Genomic DNA, 19,560 nt, shown 5'->3' on the forward strand with positions numbered 1-19,560 from the left:
CCCATATAGAAAAGTTTTATTTCACAAACGTTTTCTACGGTCTTCAACTAAGAAGCACAAAAGCACACACAAAGATAAGCAACAGCTTTGTTTTATTGGCAGTAGTCACTAACATTTACACAATGACAAGTGAACTCGCTTTCCATATTCTTCATTAATATAGATTTGATGACCAGGGAAAATAGAAGACTAATAAACAATGTTTATAAAACATAATTAATCCTTACTCCTTAGCAAGCTGGATACTGGATGGTTTGGCTCCTATTGGGATCCCGTGTTTATGTAAGGAGTTAAGCAAGATTTCACGCATTTCTTGGTTGTAGGAATCAAAGTCGAAGACATTGCGGACAACATTGGCCAGCCCTTCATTAGGAAATTTCTGGTTAGAGATAAATATGAAACATAATGTATATTAGCATGAGAATCTGTTGAATGTACATCGAATTGTACATGTATGTTTGTAATATTGCTGTGCAAGGAGAAGTGCCTGATGAAAACTGACGCGGAAACAAGTCAGCCTTTATAGGTGCTAGTAACTTTTTTAAACAACAATTCCTATACAATGACTTCTTATTATAGTTGAACGTACAGTCAGGGCAAGAATTTAAATCCGTAGTATGTAATGTAGAATGCATGGACAGTGCTGTATGACATAATGCTTCAGGTCTACAGGAGTGCAGCTTGATTATACACCAAAGCTATAGAAAAGCAGCAGCAGGTTATAAAAAAATATCCATCTATCATAGTAACATAGTGTGCAAGGTGGAAAAAGGACAAATGTCCATCCAGTTCAGCCTGTTTCCATCCCCCTTGTTGATCCAAAGGAAGGAAACCCCCCACCACAAATGAGGCAGACGTCAATTTAACCCATCTGGTGGAGAAAATTTTTTTTCCCAACTCCATAATGGCAGTCAGAATAATATTTGAATCCACATTTGAACTTTCCTACCAGACTCCAACACCCAGATTAATCATCCCTCTGGTTATTTAATGTCTATATCCTGCAATGCTGTAGTGCTTTTAAAAGATGTCTAGTCCCGTCTTAAACTCCTTGACTGATTTTGCCATCACCGCTTCCTCAGGTAGAGAGTACTACAGTCTCACTGCTTTTACAGTAAAGAACCCCCTTCTGTGTTGGTGATGAAACCTTCTCTCCTCTAAATGTAGAGGATGCCCTCCTGTTACCATTGCAGGGTAAATAATCTCAATTTTGATAGCCTCTCTGGGTATTCCAGTCCTCCCATTTAGTCGCCCTTCTTTGAACCTCCTCAAGCACTGTAACATCTTTCCTGAGCAGCGGAGTCCTGAACTGTACGCAGTATTCCATGTGGGGCCTGGCAAGTGCCTTATATGGTGGAAGAAAAATGTTCTTGTCCCTCACCCCTATACCTCTTTTAATGCACCCCAAAACTTTATTTGCCTTTGCTGTAGCTGACTGGCATTCATTGCTATCTATTTTTATTTTTCCTGCCACAGATCTCATGGTGCGTGTGGACATTATATGACATGTGGAGTTTTTTGAGAGACAAACCTTTTAAGGAGGTTTTTTTAACCTCAAAATAAACATTCGCAGGTATGTAGATAAGTGGCTAAAATAAAAAAATGAAAAAGGACTCTTAACCCTTTCCAATCCAATTTGTATCCTGGTTTTCCTAGGGGGCTTACTCTTTTTCTGCCGTTATACAACGGTTCTATCTGCTGGCTAAAGCCAGTACTCCATGAAGTGACATGCTGGATAGGCTCCAACAGCAGAGAGGCTGGCAATATAGAGTAAGAGAACCCCGACGGATGTCTTCCAACATCGGAGCTGTACAGCCTTAAATCATAATGTCTTCAGACGTCAGACAGTGGATTGGAAAGCGTTAAATGTCCTGTAGCTGCCGCACCAATTCAATGCCGGAAGCTGCTGCAGTGGTCACATGTTGTTCATGGTTCATATGACCACCGAGGACAGTGATCGTCTGTTGCGGTCATTTGGGGTCATAGCTGTGGAAGCTTCAAGACTCGAACAGAGGAGACCATAGCAGCAGTACTGGAGCCGCAGGTCATTTAGCTTTATTTTAGGCATGCATCTGTCCCCTGCCAATCTTTATTTTAATATTAGAAAAGCCCCTTAAAAAGGTTGCATCCCAACAAAAACTCCACTCTATGTGCCATATAATGTACCTTGAGTTTACACTCACAGAGAGCTATGGCAAGGCCTCCTCACATGCCTGGTGTGTCTGGCTTTGGCAGCAGCAGAGACTTTCACTTTTCACTTACCTAGAACTTGGAGAACACAGGCAGCATGCAGGAAGAGTACATGTGGTGCCTGCATGCATGTAAGTGGTGGTGAGATCATGCAGGTCATGCAGCTGAAGTCATTAATAGCCTGTAAAGCTCTGGAACTAGAGCATTGCAGGCATCATACAGCGCATGCAAGGGCAGGCAGAGACAGATTAGAGAAAGTGGATGTTGCTGCCGTGGCAGCACACGTTAGGATGCTGGGCAGCCCTAAATGTAGTCTGGTTGACTGGCCTTGGGCTCATGCCTCCCTACTCCCCAGTTCAGCCTGCCCCTGCTGGAGTCAGTTAGGAGAAAACACAGAAGGACAATATAGAGGTGTAGCACTGTTTTTAGAACATATTCCCATGCAACTAACACCCAACCATCCCTTAGGTTAAATGATTGATGGACATATGAGATTTTCAAATATATGATGTAGGCATGTCATTTTTCATGTAGAGAAAGATGTAGTCATCTGTTGCTAATTATTATAGGTTTTTCTTTTTTGTTCAAGCTTTATATAGATCAGTGTAAATAAGAATATTTGCATCCTTGCACTTACCTCCAGGTGTTTCACAATATTAACAACTTCTCTGGTTGAATAAGGATATGAGATAATCCCCTGGTCTGCCATACCCCTAAGCTCGCCAAAGGCAGCTACAAGTTTTTGTAAGATGGCATCAGGCACATTAGGTCCATACTGTCTTAGCATGGCAAGTTCAGACTGGGGCACTGGATTATCCACTGCATGGCAACTGAAGATATCCCCTGTAAGACAAAACCTGTTAAACTGTCTCATAGGACACACAATTGATCACAAATGTCTTTAAAAATATGCTGTCTTTCTAGTTCACAACAACCAGCAGCTAAAAGAACTAAAGATAATTGCATGCAATCCATAATGGTTTAATAACTTTCAAGAATATATTATATTCGGTCCGCATAAAAGAACCTTAACATCTATTATAATCCAAAACTCCCATTCCTGTCTCCAAAACCTTTCCTGAGCTGCACCAGTTTACCCCTCTTCTACATTCTCCCTGAGAACCTACCCACCCTTCTTCCAACAAGGTCCCCCACACTCCATAAACTAATGCAATTAATTTCTGTACATACAGATACTTGCTGGTGAGCGGCTCATACACCTGTATGCATACTACCCTATTCAGAAAAAGAGAGCTGGCACATTGTATAGAGCAAACACTCTTTAAAGGGGTTCTGTCAGAAAAATAAAAAAAATTATACTCACCTGTGCCGCACGGGGCCGGTCACCGGGATCCTGCAGGTCTTCTCCTCTACCTCTGGCAGCTGTCCCATAGCAGGGCAGAAGCTGGCAAAGTACCAGCTTCCGCCTCTGCTCCGACCACTGCCGGACAGCAAGTACTGCCACCCGGGGCAGTGGTCAACACATCACAAGTAATGCATAGCCCACTGATTGTCCTTGCCACATCTAACGTCTGCCGTCCTCAGGAGAGTCGACGCGAGTGCGCATACATCCCCATTCCCGGCGCGCAGGCGCACTCGCCATCAACTCTCCATGGACAGCAGAGGTTAGGCGCAGCCAGGACGGCGGAAGTGCGCAGGAGCCGCTGAAGATGACCACGCACACGGCACCTAAGCAACAGAGGGACCAAGAACAACAGGATTAGGTGAGTATGTGTTGTTTTTTTAACTTTTCTGTTTCCACAGGTTACACTGTAAAGTGATGCAGGGCAGGATGCAGGTGGGTATAACTTTTTTTTATTTTGCTGACAGAACCCCTTTAACTGGTGTCACCCCTATTTCCCCAGAGACTGTAAGCTCTTCAGTCTTGCAAGCAGGACCCTCACTCCTATTGTTTAAAGCAGGGGTCCCCAACCGCCGGGCCGCGGACCGGGGCCGGGCCGTTGGGTGTTTAGCGCCGGTCCGCGGCACCGCCGGGAACTTTTACTCTAAACACAAGGCCCGCGGGCCGAATCCGGCCCGCTGCCTTGTGCTATGTGGCCCGCGGCGTGCCGACGCCGCTGACCACCGAAGCGATTACCAGCGAGGGCGCCGCAGCTCCCCGCTGGTAATCGCGCTGATGCCGGCGCACACTGACGTCTGTGCAGCCAGGATACTCTTCCCCGAGTCCCCTGCTCATTAGTTCCGCAGGAGAGGACTCGGGGAGGAAGCGTTCCGGGCTGACGTCAGGGCAAGCAGACAGAGCGACAGCAGGGAGGAGGTAAGTATATGGGTTGGGGAGCTGCCTATTACCGGGGGGGGGGGGGCTACTTATTACAGGGGAAGGGGCTGCCTATTACTGGGGGGGCTACTTACTACTGGGGGACCTGCTTATTACAGGGGGGACCTGCTTATTACTGGGGGGTTGCTTACTGGGGGTGTGTGTGCTTATTACTGGGGGGGGAGGGCTACTTATTACAGGGGAAGGGGCTGCTTATTACTGGGGGGGGGGCTACTTATTACAGGGGAAGGGGCTGCCGATTACTGGGGGGGGGCTGCCTATTACGGGGGGGTGGGGGGACCTGCTTATTACTGGAGGGGTTGCTTACTGGGGGGGCTGCTTATTACAGGGGAAGGGGCTGCCTATTACTGGGGGGGGGGGGGGCTATTACTGGCTGGGGGGACCTGCTTATTACTGGGGGGGAACCTGCTTATTACTGGGGGGGCTGCTTATTACTGGGGGGGTGTTCTTATTACAGGGGAATGGGGTTGCTTATTACTGGGGGGGCTGGTTATTACTGGGGGGGACCTGGTTATTACTGGGGGGGACCTGGTTATTACTGGGGGGGGGACCTGGTTATTACTGGGGGGGGGGGGGATTGCTTACGGGGGGGCTGCTTATTACTGGGGTGGGCTGGGGGCTACTTATTACAGGGGAAGGGGCTGCTTATTACTGGGGAGGCTGCCTATTACTGGGGAGGCTGCCTATTACTGGGGGGGGGGGCTGCCGCCTAGTACTTGGGGGGGGGGGCGCTGCCTATTACTGGGGGTGGGGCGCTGCCTATTACTGGGGGGGGGACCTGCTTATTACTGGGGGGACCTGCTTATTACTGGGGGGGGGGGGGCTGCTTATTACTGGGAGGGGACCTGCTTATTACTGGGGGGGGGACCTGCTTATTACAGGGGGAGGGGCTGCTAATTACTGAGAGGTGGGGGCTGTCTATTACTGAGGGATGGGGGCTGTCTATTACTGGGGGGGGGGAGATAAATTATATGCTGCCCTATGTGTGTGCTGGGGGGGGGGGGGGAGATTATACACTGCCCTATGTGTGTACTGCCAGGACATTCTAATGTCATAACTAAATAAGAATGCACTAAACTCCAACCCCCTTCATAACCCCGCCCCCTATAACCAAAACCCCGCCCATGTCCCGCCCAACCCTGCCGGGCCTTGTAAAAATGGTCTTGCTTGAAGCCGGTCCCTGGTGCCAAAAAGGTTGGGGACCACTGGTTTAAAGGGTTTATTAGTTTAATACTGTATGAAATGTCTGATTTTGTCTGTCCATGTAGCCTCTGATATGTAAAGAGCCACACAATATGCTGGCTATACAAATAGAGATTATTATTACACTTATGGGCCTGTAGATTAATAGAATGTGTCAGAATCCAACAAAAAATGAAGGTTTTATCATGAGAAGGGACTGTTGGTCAACATTACTACTTACCCAATGCACCAAAGAAATCATTTCCCAAGAATGGAAAGCCAGGTCTGTTGGCCAACACTATCATTCTGAAATCAGGGTGAATTGCGATCACATTATCTCTTCTTATGCGTTCTGACAGATCTGGCAAAAGTACAACAGAATTCATGTTATTCTGATTTTGAGTGAAAAGAAAGTGTGCTAAGTAATACCAGAAAGCCAAATAAAACAAGCTGTACTAATTATGCTATTTTGGGAAGAGAAATAAATACTTCTAATTAAATTAACTGGTTAAACATAATCCAATAATGAGTACAGTTGAGTAAGAAAGGAAATAAGCAACTATGTGTGGGTCTAACCTACAAGAACTGAAAATCAAGCAAACCAATCAAAAAGTTTGACTTATTTAATGTAATTAACGTCACCTATCAAAATAATTTACACAAAACGTCTTAGAAATCAGTGATTTACGAAAGTGTCACCAACAACGACATATTAAGTAGATGAGATGACATGAGAGCAGGTATTCCGGGCCTAAAAACTGTTCAAAAAGTATTATTCTAAAATATGCAGCAGATTTCCACCACGGATTTCACCCTTCGCAATAAGAAATATGCTGCGGGGTTGATATATACTGCAGATATTCCTTCTGGAAGACCGATAGGCATTTAGAAGTGACATTCACTTCCATTATTCAGTAAGTCACTGCCTTTCTGACTTTGTCACCACTCTGTCTTCATTGCAAGATTACAATGAAATACCTCTCTAGAGTAAATCCATCTTGTTTCCAGCTTTAGCTTGTACATTTCTAAGTACTACATCTGCTATTGTTGATGTTTACTCTCTGACATGCAGCATTAGATGTACTTTTACTACTGTACAGTAATCTTGGGATTTCACATTAATTAATTCCATTGCACTACATAAGGATTACTGTGGAAAAAGGAACTTTATCCAAAGGCTGAAAGATGGTTAAGAAGTGTACTAAAACACATCCAGGCTTACACTCTATTCATAACGAGGCAGAAAAGACAAGAAATGAAGACGCAAGCAGCATCATGTGTTCCTGCTATTAATGAATCAGTGTGATTGATGATCCCTGCATATTGTATAGGCTTAATTAAGCAGCAAAGTCATGATAAAAAGAGTATTGAAAAAGGTTAACACTGGCAACACTCAAACTAAGGGTGAAGCCACATATGGCTGAACCACACCCATCCAAGTTATACAATGGCCGAACAGTTTTGTGGGGGGGTCAGGTTTTGTCCGCATGTCCTTGCCCTAAAAGAAGCAGCTTGTAAAGCAACCAAAATAAGCATCCAGCTCTAATTATAATAAACCACACATATCCCCAGATACTCTGATTTTATTTAGTAATTCCAATGTATCTCTTTGTGACTTTAATGAGTACCTATGTTTTTCAGACAACTTATGCTCATCTAATAGCATGTGTGTATTTCATCAATCTTGTCATATACTTTCATTAATCTTTTTTTATACCCCTGTAAATCAAGGTTGAAGTATAGCCCTTCTGCAATCCAATGCTTTTATTAGGCAATCAGTTTCTCTAGCAAGTAGGACGTTTGGACACACAGATATGAATCAATGCAACTTAATACACTATATGGCCAAAAGTATGTGGACACTTGACCATCACAACTATATGAGTTTGTTGGACATCCCATTCCAAAACCATGAACATTAAGGCCCAAAGTCCACGGGCAGATGGGATTCTGCATGAGTGAGCCCGCATCAGAATCCGACCCTGCCCGCGGCCGAGGACACGGCTTACTCATCCGGGTCTTCTGCGCGGCTGTTCGGATTTTCTTCACTCCGGATGTGTGTGGAAGCGCTGGCCGGCGCGCCTCCATACATGCACAGTGGAGTTTTTCTTTTTAAATTCCTGCTTTCCCGCAGAATCCACAATTCAATTGCGGACAGTCCACGGATAGGTTGGCTTCCATTAACGTTAATGGAAGCCGTCCGTGCGGGATCTGCAGTGAAATGGAGCATGCTGCGATTTTTTTTCCGGACCAATGGGCGGCTTGATTTGCATATTCCGTAAATCAGATCCGCCCATGGACATTGGGCCTTAAGCATTCGGTTTCATCCTTCTCAAATGTATATAGGGCATTTTCATCATTTCCTTTTAAAATCTATCAGATTTTATACAATTCAACCAAGTAATTGATACACTTATTAAGAAATACATAAGCTATAGTAAAGTATTTGCAAGTCAATCAAGCTGATTTTATAATAAAATCATAAGCCTTATTTATACAGTGCCGCCACATACCGCAGCGCTTAATACAATGTACTTACTGGCCACAAGTCTCCTTCCATCCGATAGAATCATTTCCCCACTTTCTACCAAGGTTTTTAGGATACATGTGACATTAGTGGGGGCTTTGTCTGCCTCGTCAATAACCAAGATGTGGCCCTTTTTGACAGCTTTAACCTAATGACAAAACAAAACAAGACAATTGATCAAACTAGATTAACCCCTTAGTGACGAAGGCCTTTTGCACCTTAACCCCTTAACAACCACTCATACGTCACGTCTTCTGATGTCGGCTGTTAGGGCGCTTTAATTGGCATTGCTGTCAAAAACTGTGGCTGCATTAGGTCAGTGTGGTTCTCCCGTGCCGAGGGGAGCGAGCACATGCTCAGCTGTTGGATAACAGCTGGGCACTTGCAATAAGGGTGCCTTCACACTTGCGATAAAATCGTGCAATGTGAGAGTAAGTGAAAACGCAGAATTATGAAACCAATGATTTGCAATGGTTTCATTCCCATTTGTGAGGTTTTCACTCATGCGATGTGAAGTGAAAAAAAATAAAAATCAAAGCATGTCCTATCTTTCGGCGTTTTGCCTTTTTTATCTCCCATGTTTGCCTATGGAGCCTCCTTTTTATCGCCTCGCAAAGAACGAACCTGCGATTTTCATGCATTGCGTTTTTAACATTGGAAACTTTTATTGTCTATCGCGAGTAAATGCGAAAGAAGAACGCAAGCGGTCGTTTTGTTTTTGCAAGAAAAAGCATTGCTGATACTCAGACATCTCATGAGCAAAATTACGATTTTGCTGCGATTTTCTTGCGGCGATATTGCAATCGCCAGTGTGAAGGAGCTCTAATACCAGGAACCGAATAGACCTTTGATTCCTGCTATTTAACCCTTTTTCCCTTTTACAATGTAAAAAAATAAAATAAAATAAGAAAATATCACACATGTGGGATTGTTGCATCCATAATGACCCAGAGAAAAAAGTTAGTGCGATATTTAACCCACACAGTGCAGCCATAAAAAAGGAAATGCAAAAAGTATGGCAAAAATAGCTAACTACAGACTAGAAAGTGATCAAACCGGTGTATGGATTAACAAATGGTACCATTAAAAAGTACAACTCATCCCGCAAAAGAAATAAAACATCCTCACATAACACCATTGACAAAAAAAGAAAAATGTTAGGGGTCTTGGAATGCAGCAATGCACAACAATTACATTTAAAAAAATAGTGTGAAATAAAAAAAACATTAATTTGGTATTGGTGTAAATATATTGGCCTGCAGAATTAATGTAACATATTATTTATACTGCAAGGTGAAAAATGGAGAAAAAAACCATGCCAGAATTGCAGGTTTTTATTACACTTGCCTCTAGAAAAAAATGGAATAAAAAGCAATCAAAATGTTACATGCTCTCTAAAAATGGATAAATGAAGATTAGAGTTCATCTTGTAAAAAAGAAGCCCCCAAAGAGCTCCATGGATAGAAAAATAAAATGCTATGGCTCTTTTAATATGGCGGCACATAAGGATATCTTTTTTTTTTAATGGAAAACCCTTTTTTTCCTGCTTTGCTTTTGTGCTGCTCTGCTCCATGAGACATAGGATTTGTACTTTTCCATTGACCGAGTTCTACAAAAGATTGCTTTTTGTAGGATGAAATCTAGTCTTCATTTATCCAATTTCTGGGCGAATATGACATTTTGATTACTTTAATTTAATATTTTTTTCAAGATTAACAAAATCTGCAATTGTGGCATGTTTTTAATGGCGTTCATCGTGCAGTATAAATAATATGTTAAATTAATTCTGAAGGCCGGTACGATTACACTAATACCAAATTTATTAGGGTTATTTTTTTTTTTTTTTGCAGCTTTTTAACTTGTAAAATTTAATTTTTTTTTATCATATATGTACTATTATTTATGTTTTCATTGCTGGATTCAAAGGCCCCTAATATTTTTTCTTGTCAGTGGTGCTGAGTGAGGGTTTGTTTGCGGGATGAATTGTACTTTCTAATGGAACCATTTGTCGATTAATATGACGTTTCTGTAAGGCTATTTTCGCCATGTTTTAATATTTTTTTTGTTATGGAATACAAATAAAATTACGTACTAACATTTTTTTTCTGGGTCATTACGAGCACGACGATTGCAGATTTGTGATTTTTTTTATATATTAAAAGTGGAAAGGCAGGGTTTTGACTTTTTTTATACTTCAACTTTTTATTTTTGCGTCACTATGGGACTTCAATATCACTATCTTTTATTATTCTTATAATACGCTGCTATACTTCAGTATAGCAGCGTATTATAAAGAATTTGAAGCTTAGCCAGGGGCGGAGCCTCATAGGCCACCATAGCTGTCAGACTTGGAGATCATATTAAATCCTCCATGTGCCAAAGTAACCTATTGCCACTCCGCAGTCACATTGTGCGGATCCCATAGGAGACAGGGGGAGTCCCCCCCCCTCTCTCAGCCTTTTATATGCTGCAGTCACATTGACAGTGGCATGTAAAGGGTTAAACCTTGTTATAACTGTGTGCCACATATTATAAACCAATGTAAATAAGCAAGCTTTGCTTTTTAACAATCTAATTGCATATATTTTTTTACAGTTGGTTTTACATTTTATACTGAAAACTTCACATGGGTGACAATCACACCATTAATAAAATGACACCTACCAGGGGTGAATCTTCATATACTATTATCCCCTCCTTCACGGATGGCTGCAATGTGAGGCTCTGCACAGTTGTGTCCCTGGAGAAGAAAATATATAATATAAAAATTTAATATAAGCATTATGTTTCTTACCATTAAGGACAGTCTAAAGCAGGGGTGTTCAGCCTCTTGGCGTATTTGGACCACATTGGAAGAGAGTTGTGTTGGACCACAAATTAAATACACAAACACTAACGATACAGTCCTCCAAACAAGCCCCATTATCCTCCACTGTGCCCCCAAACAACCCCCATCTTCTTACAAATCATTTCCACCCTCGCCGTCAGGCCCTATGGACTCCAGAGTGAAGTCAGTGCCTGCTTCTGCATGCAAGTCTGGACACAGAAACCTGGCCACTGGTCCATTCCAGACGCCAGAGGAGGGACACGGAGTGTCAGCTGGCCAAGATGAGACCACCATCTTTTGTTCACACCTTGATACTGAATAGGAGCTTTAATAACTCTGTAGAACAAGGAGGAAAATAATTGCTGCCCGGTGGATCCTGAGTAATTGAGTCAGACAGTCACAGAGGTGCCCCCCCCCCCCCGCTTCGTCACCTGTATGAGCCTGTCTAAGAGGGGAAGCTCACAGCCTGCTGCTGCCAGATATAGCTCACGACCTCCTGATTCAGCCTGCACAGGCCACCATCCCCTTTGTGTTGCATTCATAGCCATCCTAGGCTGCGGGTTGGACACCCCTAGTCGAGTACCTTCAATATAAATACTATGTTTGAAAGAACTGTGTGATGTTCATGTTATGTTATGATCATGCCTGATGAAAAGGCCTAAGAAAGCTCGACAGCTTGGAAATACTTTTTCTAGTTAGCCAATAAAGGTATCCACTTTGTATTATGTCTGTCGTTTTTATGCAAGAATATTTAATACCACACAGATTTTTCTGGCTAACACAGTACCAAACTCTTTTGGCTCTCATGCATGTTAGACCAGATGAGAGTTATACTGAAGGGAAACAAAGTCACAGCGTCACAGAAGAATTTGGGAGTATAAGTTTATGGCCATATTTGACACCCTCAAGAATGGAATGAACCTCAGCCCGGGATTCCTGTATAAGTGGGGAATATGAAAGGTCTGAAGAAGGTGAAGACGGGTGTCCTCTTCCAAATCATTTTTTGTTTTTTCTCATAAAAATTCCGAAATTGATTGTAAGAATGTTTCCATCCAATAGGTGGTACTGCTGAGGTAGTATTTCCATCTTCTTCTATCTTCTTATGTGTGCATTAATGATAAGAGAAATCATAATACTGTTGCATTCCCCAGCTCAGTGGACTGATTTAGTGTTTGTCTCTCTGCTCAAAGTGTCTTGTGTTTTTTTAAGTCTCAAATTTCGGTGTGTGAACATTTATTTAGATCAAAAGGTGTATGTCCCCCTCCCCTCTGCATGTTATAATTATGTGCCATCCAAACTAGTTTCATTCATTAGACTGAAGGGAGGCGATATTCTGAAAGTTTACTGTAACATGATGCATTTGTTAGCCATTAAAAGGTATCATATCTACAAGATTGCTTGGTTTCTCTTACTGAGAACAATCACATGTTACAAAGAAGACATATTAACACCTTATAACTGTGTTCAGCAGCACCAATTTTTTAGGTGTAATTTTAATACAGTATAAGTTTGATATATTCCCTTTTGGACATTCATAAAAATGAGTTTGCTTTTCTTGTGTCTCTTCAAGTCATTTTTCACTAGCTTTCATTTTTAACAGAGTCAGGCTCTTTTGACACATGCATTAATGACTTCCATTACCCATATGTGCCAGACACTCTCTGGACTTAATGGAGGTTGTGATGGATGCCTAACAACGACATCCATCACCCATAGAATATAATGTCATCCTGTAAAAAACTGTATCTACTAAAACAATTACTAAGTGACAGATGCTACTGTTCAGCATCTGAACACAAAAAATAAAACAAGGCATATCATTCTGGATCCCCAATAAAGTATTATTTTGGGATGCGGAAGAGTATATTCTACCCGATTTTCTTTTTCCTTCTTGGCAGGGGGTGGGGTGGGCGTGGGAGGGTGTTGGTAGGTTGTCACTTAAAACCACATGCAAATCTTGAAATAAAGCTAGCAAGACTAAATAACTATTTTATCACAACCTTTAAGTACATACAGGATTGTACACTAAGAGCCCTATTACACAGGACGACCATCCGCAACAGTCAACTGCCTGAACGACTGCCTGTTTACACAGACCGCTAGACGTTCAGTTTTTGCGCATGCATAAACTGAATGGCATACGATAAGCAAACAAATTATTGTTCATCGTTCAGTAGATGCATGCATTTACACTGAATAATAACCGTTCCGATTTCCATGATCCATTGAGAATCTGAACGATTATCGCTCCATGTAAAAGGGCCCTATCATATCAGTGTATTCCTATGGGGCAGTTTTTGCATAAAAAGCAATGTGTATTTTGCATTTCCTTCTGAGACCAAAATCCAGCAGAAATATTGAGCACGTCGCATTCCAATATATTTCTTGGCACGTGGTTCCACAAACAGATGGGGAATGAACGTACACAGCATTTTAGGTTTTAATTCCAAAGAGACTCTTGTCCATCTGTATTTATATTTGACATTCAATTTAAGAATGTCGGAATACAGACTTGGCTGCCTGCATGCTAAATTCGTTACAGAAATAACAACATGACTGCTCTGTGCTGACTTCCAGCAAGGAAAAGTAAATCTTACTGGTTTATTATGTAATCTAGAATAAATATTTTTGATGTTTTATACCAGAGGTTCGCAGTTTAGCAACCTCTCCCCTTCCCAACATTCCAGCCCGCGCAGGCCGAAAATAGCTCTACACAGCAGATGCCAAGGTCTCCGTCTAAACACAAGATAGAAATATCTTTTACAAGATTTCCTGTAGTTACACTATACTATTTAAGGGATGAATGCGTCAACTATAATGTCCACTACGGCCGCATTACTATGGTATGCTTATTATTAAAGGGGTTGTCCCGCGAAACAAAGTGGGGGTATACACTTCTGTATGGCCATATTAATGCACTTTGTAATGTACATCGTGCATTAATTATGAGCCATACAGAAGTTATTCACTTACCTGTTCCGTTGCTAGCGTCCCCGTCTCCATGGTGCCGTCTAATTTTCAGCGTCTAATCGCCCGATTAGGCGCGCTTGCGCAGTCCGGTCTTCTCCCTTCTGAATGGGGCCGCTCGTGCCGGAGAGTGGCTCCTCGTAGCTCCGCCCCGTCACGTGTGCCGATTCCAGCCAATCAGGAGGCTGGAATCGGCAATGGACTGCACAGAAGACCTGCGGTCCACCGAGGGTGAAGATCCCGGCGGCCATCTTCACAAGGTAAGTCAGAAGTCGCCGGAGCGCGGGGATTCGGGTAAGTACTGGACGGTTTGTTTTTTTTATGCCTGCATCGGGTTTGTCTCGCGCCGAACGGGGGGGCTATTGAAAAAAAAAAAAAAACAGTTTCGGCGCGGGACAACCCCTTTAAGGTTAAAGTGAGCATAAGCTGAGAACTTTACCCTATTTCCCAAATCCTCGCATTCCTGGGATCTTTTACCACCATGTAGTCCTCTTTATGTGGACCACCTGGTCAACTGTATTATTGTTAGGTCTGCAGCTTATTACTGGATCCAATAATATTTCCAAATGCATATGACCAGAGGCGTAACTTGAAGCTCCCGGGCCCCTATGCAAAACTTGTAACAGGGCCCCCAACTATAATGCTTAACTCATAGTACTGGGTTCCCTATATGGAGAAGAGAGGCCTTAATGGCCCCCTAAGGCTCCTGGGCCCGGGTGCAACCGCATCCCCTGCATCCTCTATAGTTACGCCCCTGCATATGACTGGCGAGTTTACAACACCAAAGGTCCTGATGATGTCATTAGAGGAAGCAAGAAGGCAGGAACTAGCGCCAAGATCTCTACATCATGGCAACGCAGGTAAGCAAGGTTATGTGGAGTGAGAGAAGGCAAAATATACTGTACAGAAATAGCAAACTTTAACTTGACAATTAATGCGTTAAACTGTGACACAAAACTTTTTCTTGACTTTTCAATATCTTTTTCATTGCTTTTTGTTGTATTAACATAAACTTGTAGTAAATTATCCGCATCAGGGTAAACTTTGTTACATCTGTTTGGGTTCAATTTTTATCATGGCAGCTGGAGGTCTAACAAAGAATTACGGTAATAGAAAAGTTGATATGCCGTCCTTAGATTCAAGCATCTACTGTAATTTCCATAAAAGTGAAAGCTATGACACGATTAGTTGTGGTGATTATCCTGGGAGTGCTGCTGTACAACATAACACTATGTTTGCGCAACTGCAGTTGAACAGAGGTTTTAAGAAATGCAGCAATTTTGCAAAATCAAAGCATAAAAGAATCAGGTCCTGTTCGCTTCAGCCATCTTGTTTAGTATCTGGTATATTTTAGTTCAAATGTGCATGATAGTCTTCCTGATCCAGTGGAAATTAAAGGGATTGTTTAGGACTTTGGGGATTTTTTTTCTACTGATGACCTATCCTCCGGATGAATCATCAGTAGATGAATTGCGAGTGTCCATTGCTTGGGATTCCCACCAATCAGCTAATTCCCAGCATCACTATCAGTACGGACAGCCCAGGATGCAGATTATGCTATCCATAATGTAGCAGACCAGGTTGGTATTGCAGGCACAGCTCCCATTGAATTCATCTATGAGGATAGGTCATCAATAGGAAAAGTCCAAAAGTCCTGGACAACTCCTTTAATTGTCTACCTTATAAAGGAACATTTTTACCCCCTCTACAGTTAGGCTGTGCTAATCACTTTTCAGGCCCAAAGCCTACAAGCAATTCTATAACCAGTTGCCTTCTGACCATCTAACACTCCTCTAGATAAGCATCTATGCATATACCAGAAGGGTTGTCAGAGAGACGTTTAGCTATGTATGCCTCATAATCTGACTTTAATCATATATATTGTCAGTTTTATGTTTTTCACTAGAGGATGGTTAGAAGAAAAGAGAGGAACTTATTGTGTGATAACAATTGATCTAATTAAGGAGCCCATAGCAAGCAGGGGTCTGCTACATATTGATTCCATGTTCAGTATGCAAGAAGGTATAAAAGCTCTGCGATATCAAAACTATGTAACCATTTACCTCCGCCACTCTCTTGGATTAAGCCATAATCGTGCCGTGTTCTGCTCTGCAGTCTTATCAATGAAAGTGCTGTTTGCGTAATAAGACTCATTGCCAGGATCATGAATTCTGACAGTTATGTCTTTTAAATGGGCTTTTCCAATATCTTTTTTTTTAAACACTAGTTACTATGTATATACACTATTTACACATTAACTATGTCTTCACCCACCACCCATGTGTCATGTGTTCAAAGAAGTGCACCCTCACGGCTCCATTACATTTTCAGTCTACCAAGGCCACAAATGGTGGATGAGCACTGCGTATGACCAGCTTTCCTAGTGGAAACGACATTTGCATCCTGGGTCTGAACAAACAATATAGTCATGAAGGAATACTTCCTGTTTCTACGAGGACTATAACGGTAATGAAGCAGTGCATACTCAGGACTGCAATATCCAAGCAGAGCTCCATGGAATCTAGGTCCTTTGCACAGGATATACACTGCACATGCTCCATCATGCGCTCTTACGATGGATTAGCAGCGCGGCGCAGTTCACTAGCCTTGAGCTAACCTTTTTAGATGCCAGGATAGGTAAAGGAGAAGCTATGCATGCTTGTCCTGGATGAAGATAGACTATAGCAGGACATATCTAGGGGCAACAGCGATCAAACAATCATAGGAAAAGTGGGATTTCTATTGACTTTTTATAGTGACATGTACAATTTGGCTAATTACCTTCAATGTTAGTGGGTGATATTCATGTATTTTTTAACTGCTTGAATATGAAATATGACTGTTGTGGGAATACGCTTTAACGGATCAAAAAAGAATACAACCCCAAGGCCTATTTTATTAAGCCTTCCTCTACTTCACTTTTCAAAGAAAAGCTACAAAAAAGTCAATACCAGCAATACCAGGGATAAACCGTATGAGCAATTAAATGAAAAATGTCAGTTTTTTTATTACTGTATTTTTCTGAGAAACAAAGCCCCTTTCTAGCCAAAATTATTCTGAATCTATTACAGCCTGCATGTTACATTTTCTCATCTACACTTACTTGCCATTTTGTTTTATATTCTGAATACTATACAAGTTATATATGCGGGTTTATATAATCAGGGTCTCGCCCAATATTTTCTGAAATAAAGTGGTATTTCATCATCAACAAATAAATTCATATTTAACCTCTCCTCAACTATTCCCTTTTAAACGCAATATTTCTACTGTACATACTGTATACATAAGTCTATCAAATGCCATCTCTGGAAATAGTTCAAAACATGGTGGCCTGATTAATCATACAGGTAATTATCAATTCAGCCATTGTTTGCGAACATATATAACATGTAAGACGCTTCAGACCCATCAGAAAATATAAAACCCCAGTGATAAACTCTCACACAAATGATATTGATACATTGCACTGAATTGTTACAATAGTACTAGAGATGAGCGAGCACGCTCGGATACAGCAGTTACTCGAGCGAGCATTGCTCTTCTCGAGTAACTGCTTTCTGGTCCAAGCAGGCTTGGAGGGAGGGCGGGGGGGGGGGCAGTGGTGAGCAGCGGGCAGTAGTGGGGGTGGGGGTGGGGGGGGAGAGTGAGAGAGATCTCTCTTTCCCCCGCCACCCCCTGCCACTCACCCCCGTGGCCCCCCGAGCATGCTCGGACCAGTAAGCAGTTGCTCGAGTAACTGCTGAATCCAAGCGTGTTTGCTCATCTCTAAATAGTATCTAACTGTTGTATCTAATGCTAATATAGTTCCCTGCAAAGCTACAAAAACAATTAGCAGCACTTGTTTAGTGTCAGATGGCAATGCAAGCTCTAGTGCAGAAGACAGCTAGAGCAGACTTTCTAGATAAACGACTGCCAATTTTAAAGGGGACACTGATTAAAGGTAATTTTTGTAAAAACACATTAGTAGGCAAAGAGTTATTTTTAAATGGCTTATTTTTTATAAGTGAATTAACTAGATTTGGTAATGATGCTTCTGTGTCATAAATTAACATTTGCATCTCAAGAATAAATGTAATTTACTTTGAGTGTAAATTGTAGGAAGATAAAAAGCTTATTAGCTTAGTATTTGATTTCCAAAGATACGGAAATGACTATTTACAAGGATCCTTGTAAAAGCACTATGGTAATGTGTTATGTACAAAGGACGTGACATACTAATAGCTCGGTCCCCCTGGGCACCAGGACTAATGACTGGTGTGTATACACATACTGCTTTGAGAGGGCTTTTTATTGTTCTTTTTGGCTGATTGTATACGTAGCATTTGCATCAATATTTTGGCTGCGCATTTTTAGAAAAAGCATAAAAGTATAGAATTCCCATTTATAGTTTGCCATTCTTTCAACTATACTTTGGCTAAACTCTATAGGCCACTAAGGCCAAACATCAGTACCAAGCAACTCTAAGAAGATACTAGAGCCATTGATCTTGTGGGGGCCACAGCAAACTAGGTAGACATCTTCTAGGCTTATCACTGTAAGATGCAAAGCCAAAAACTGGGAAGCAGACAAGTTAGATGCTGTGGGTAGGCATGTCTTGTATGACGTATCGTATTTTTCTATGTATAAGACGCCCCCGAGGATAAGACACACCCCCTACTTTCTTACCCAAAATTAAGAAAAAAAGATTTTAAACTTAAAACAGTATATAGCAGTGTTCTATGTTTAAATCCCACCATAGGTCCCTGTTATATACTTACCGGACTGCGCTCTTCGTGGTGCCTGACAGGTCTCTGTAGCTCTTTACAACACCCCCGCCGTCTCGTGAGGGGTTGATGTTTACAGGTTGCTATGGGGACCAAGCGCAGGAAACAGAAGACCGGCTGAGCAGAGCTGAGAGGAGATGGCTGGTGAGTACACTGTGTTGTATGTATGTACTACATATGTGCTGTGTGTGTAATGTATATGTGTGTAGTGTGCAAGCGTGAGGGTGCAGGCATACTCACCTAGCTGCACCACTGCCCTGCCTCCCTACTCTGGTAGTGTGACGGAGCCCTAAGGGCTCACGTACACCTATGAGCAGTACCTTACACCTATGAGCAGTACCTTGCAGCTGTAAGTTTTCCAATGAAAACTTACCTTCTGTATATAAGACATGGTGCGATTTTTGAGCAAAATATTTGCCAAAAAAACACGTCTTATACACGGAAAAATATGGTATATCAAGGAGATTGTGCAAGCACGGCCACTATTCTCCAGGGAAGCATGGTTATAGCACACAGTCAATACACACAACGGGGATTGGAGGAAACGGATCACAGCAGTTGACCTCTATAGTGTGCTGATCACATATGACCTCTGCCCTGTATAGGCTGAGCTTGTCATCACTATAAAGACACTTAAGGGTCCTGACAATGGACCCTGGGCTTTCTCTTGTAAAAGCCTGTTAGGAAATACAGATAATATGCCCTCACAAGTGTCTTCTAATGTAATATAAACCATAAAAACATTTATTTTTGTCAGGAAAAAAAGCTAAACAAAAAACATTGTAGATTCAGAGGTTCCTTT

General features: G+C 42.1%; 1 protein-coding gene across 1 annotated transcript in view; it reads right to left on the reverse strand.

Moving 5' to 3' along the window:
- Window positions 1–19,560, reverse strand: part of VWA8 (von Willebrand factor A domain containing 8) — a 292,087-nt gene that overhangs the window by 132,547 nt on the left and 139,980 nt on the right. Inside the window, exons 23-27 of the mRNA XM_066581651.1 lie at window positions 10,863–10,938; window positions 8,211–8,346; window positions 5,913–6,032; window positions 2,828–3,033; window positions 228–379 (exon numbers count right to left, since the gene is read on the reverse strand). Of these exons, the coding sequence (XP_066437748.1) occupies window positions 228–379; window positions 2,828–3,033; window positions 5,913–6,032; window positions 8,211–8,346; window positions 10,863–10,938 (690 nt within the window). The remainder of the gene's footprint in view (window positions 1–227; window positions 380–2,827; window positions 3,034–5,912; window positions 6,033–8,210; window positions 8,347–10,862; window positions 10,939–19,560) is intronic.

This window comes from Eleutherodactylus coqui, chromosome 1 (assembly GCF_035609145.1).
Source record: "Eleutherodactylus coqui strain aEleCoq1 chromosome 1, aEleCoq1.hap1, whole genome shotgun sequence".
Lineage (NCBI taxonomy): Eukaryota > Metazoa > Chordata > Amphibia > Anura > Eleutherodactylidae > Eleutherodactylus > Eleutherodactylus coqui.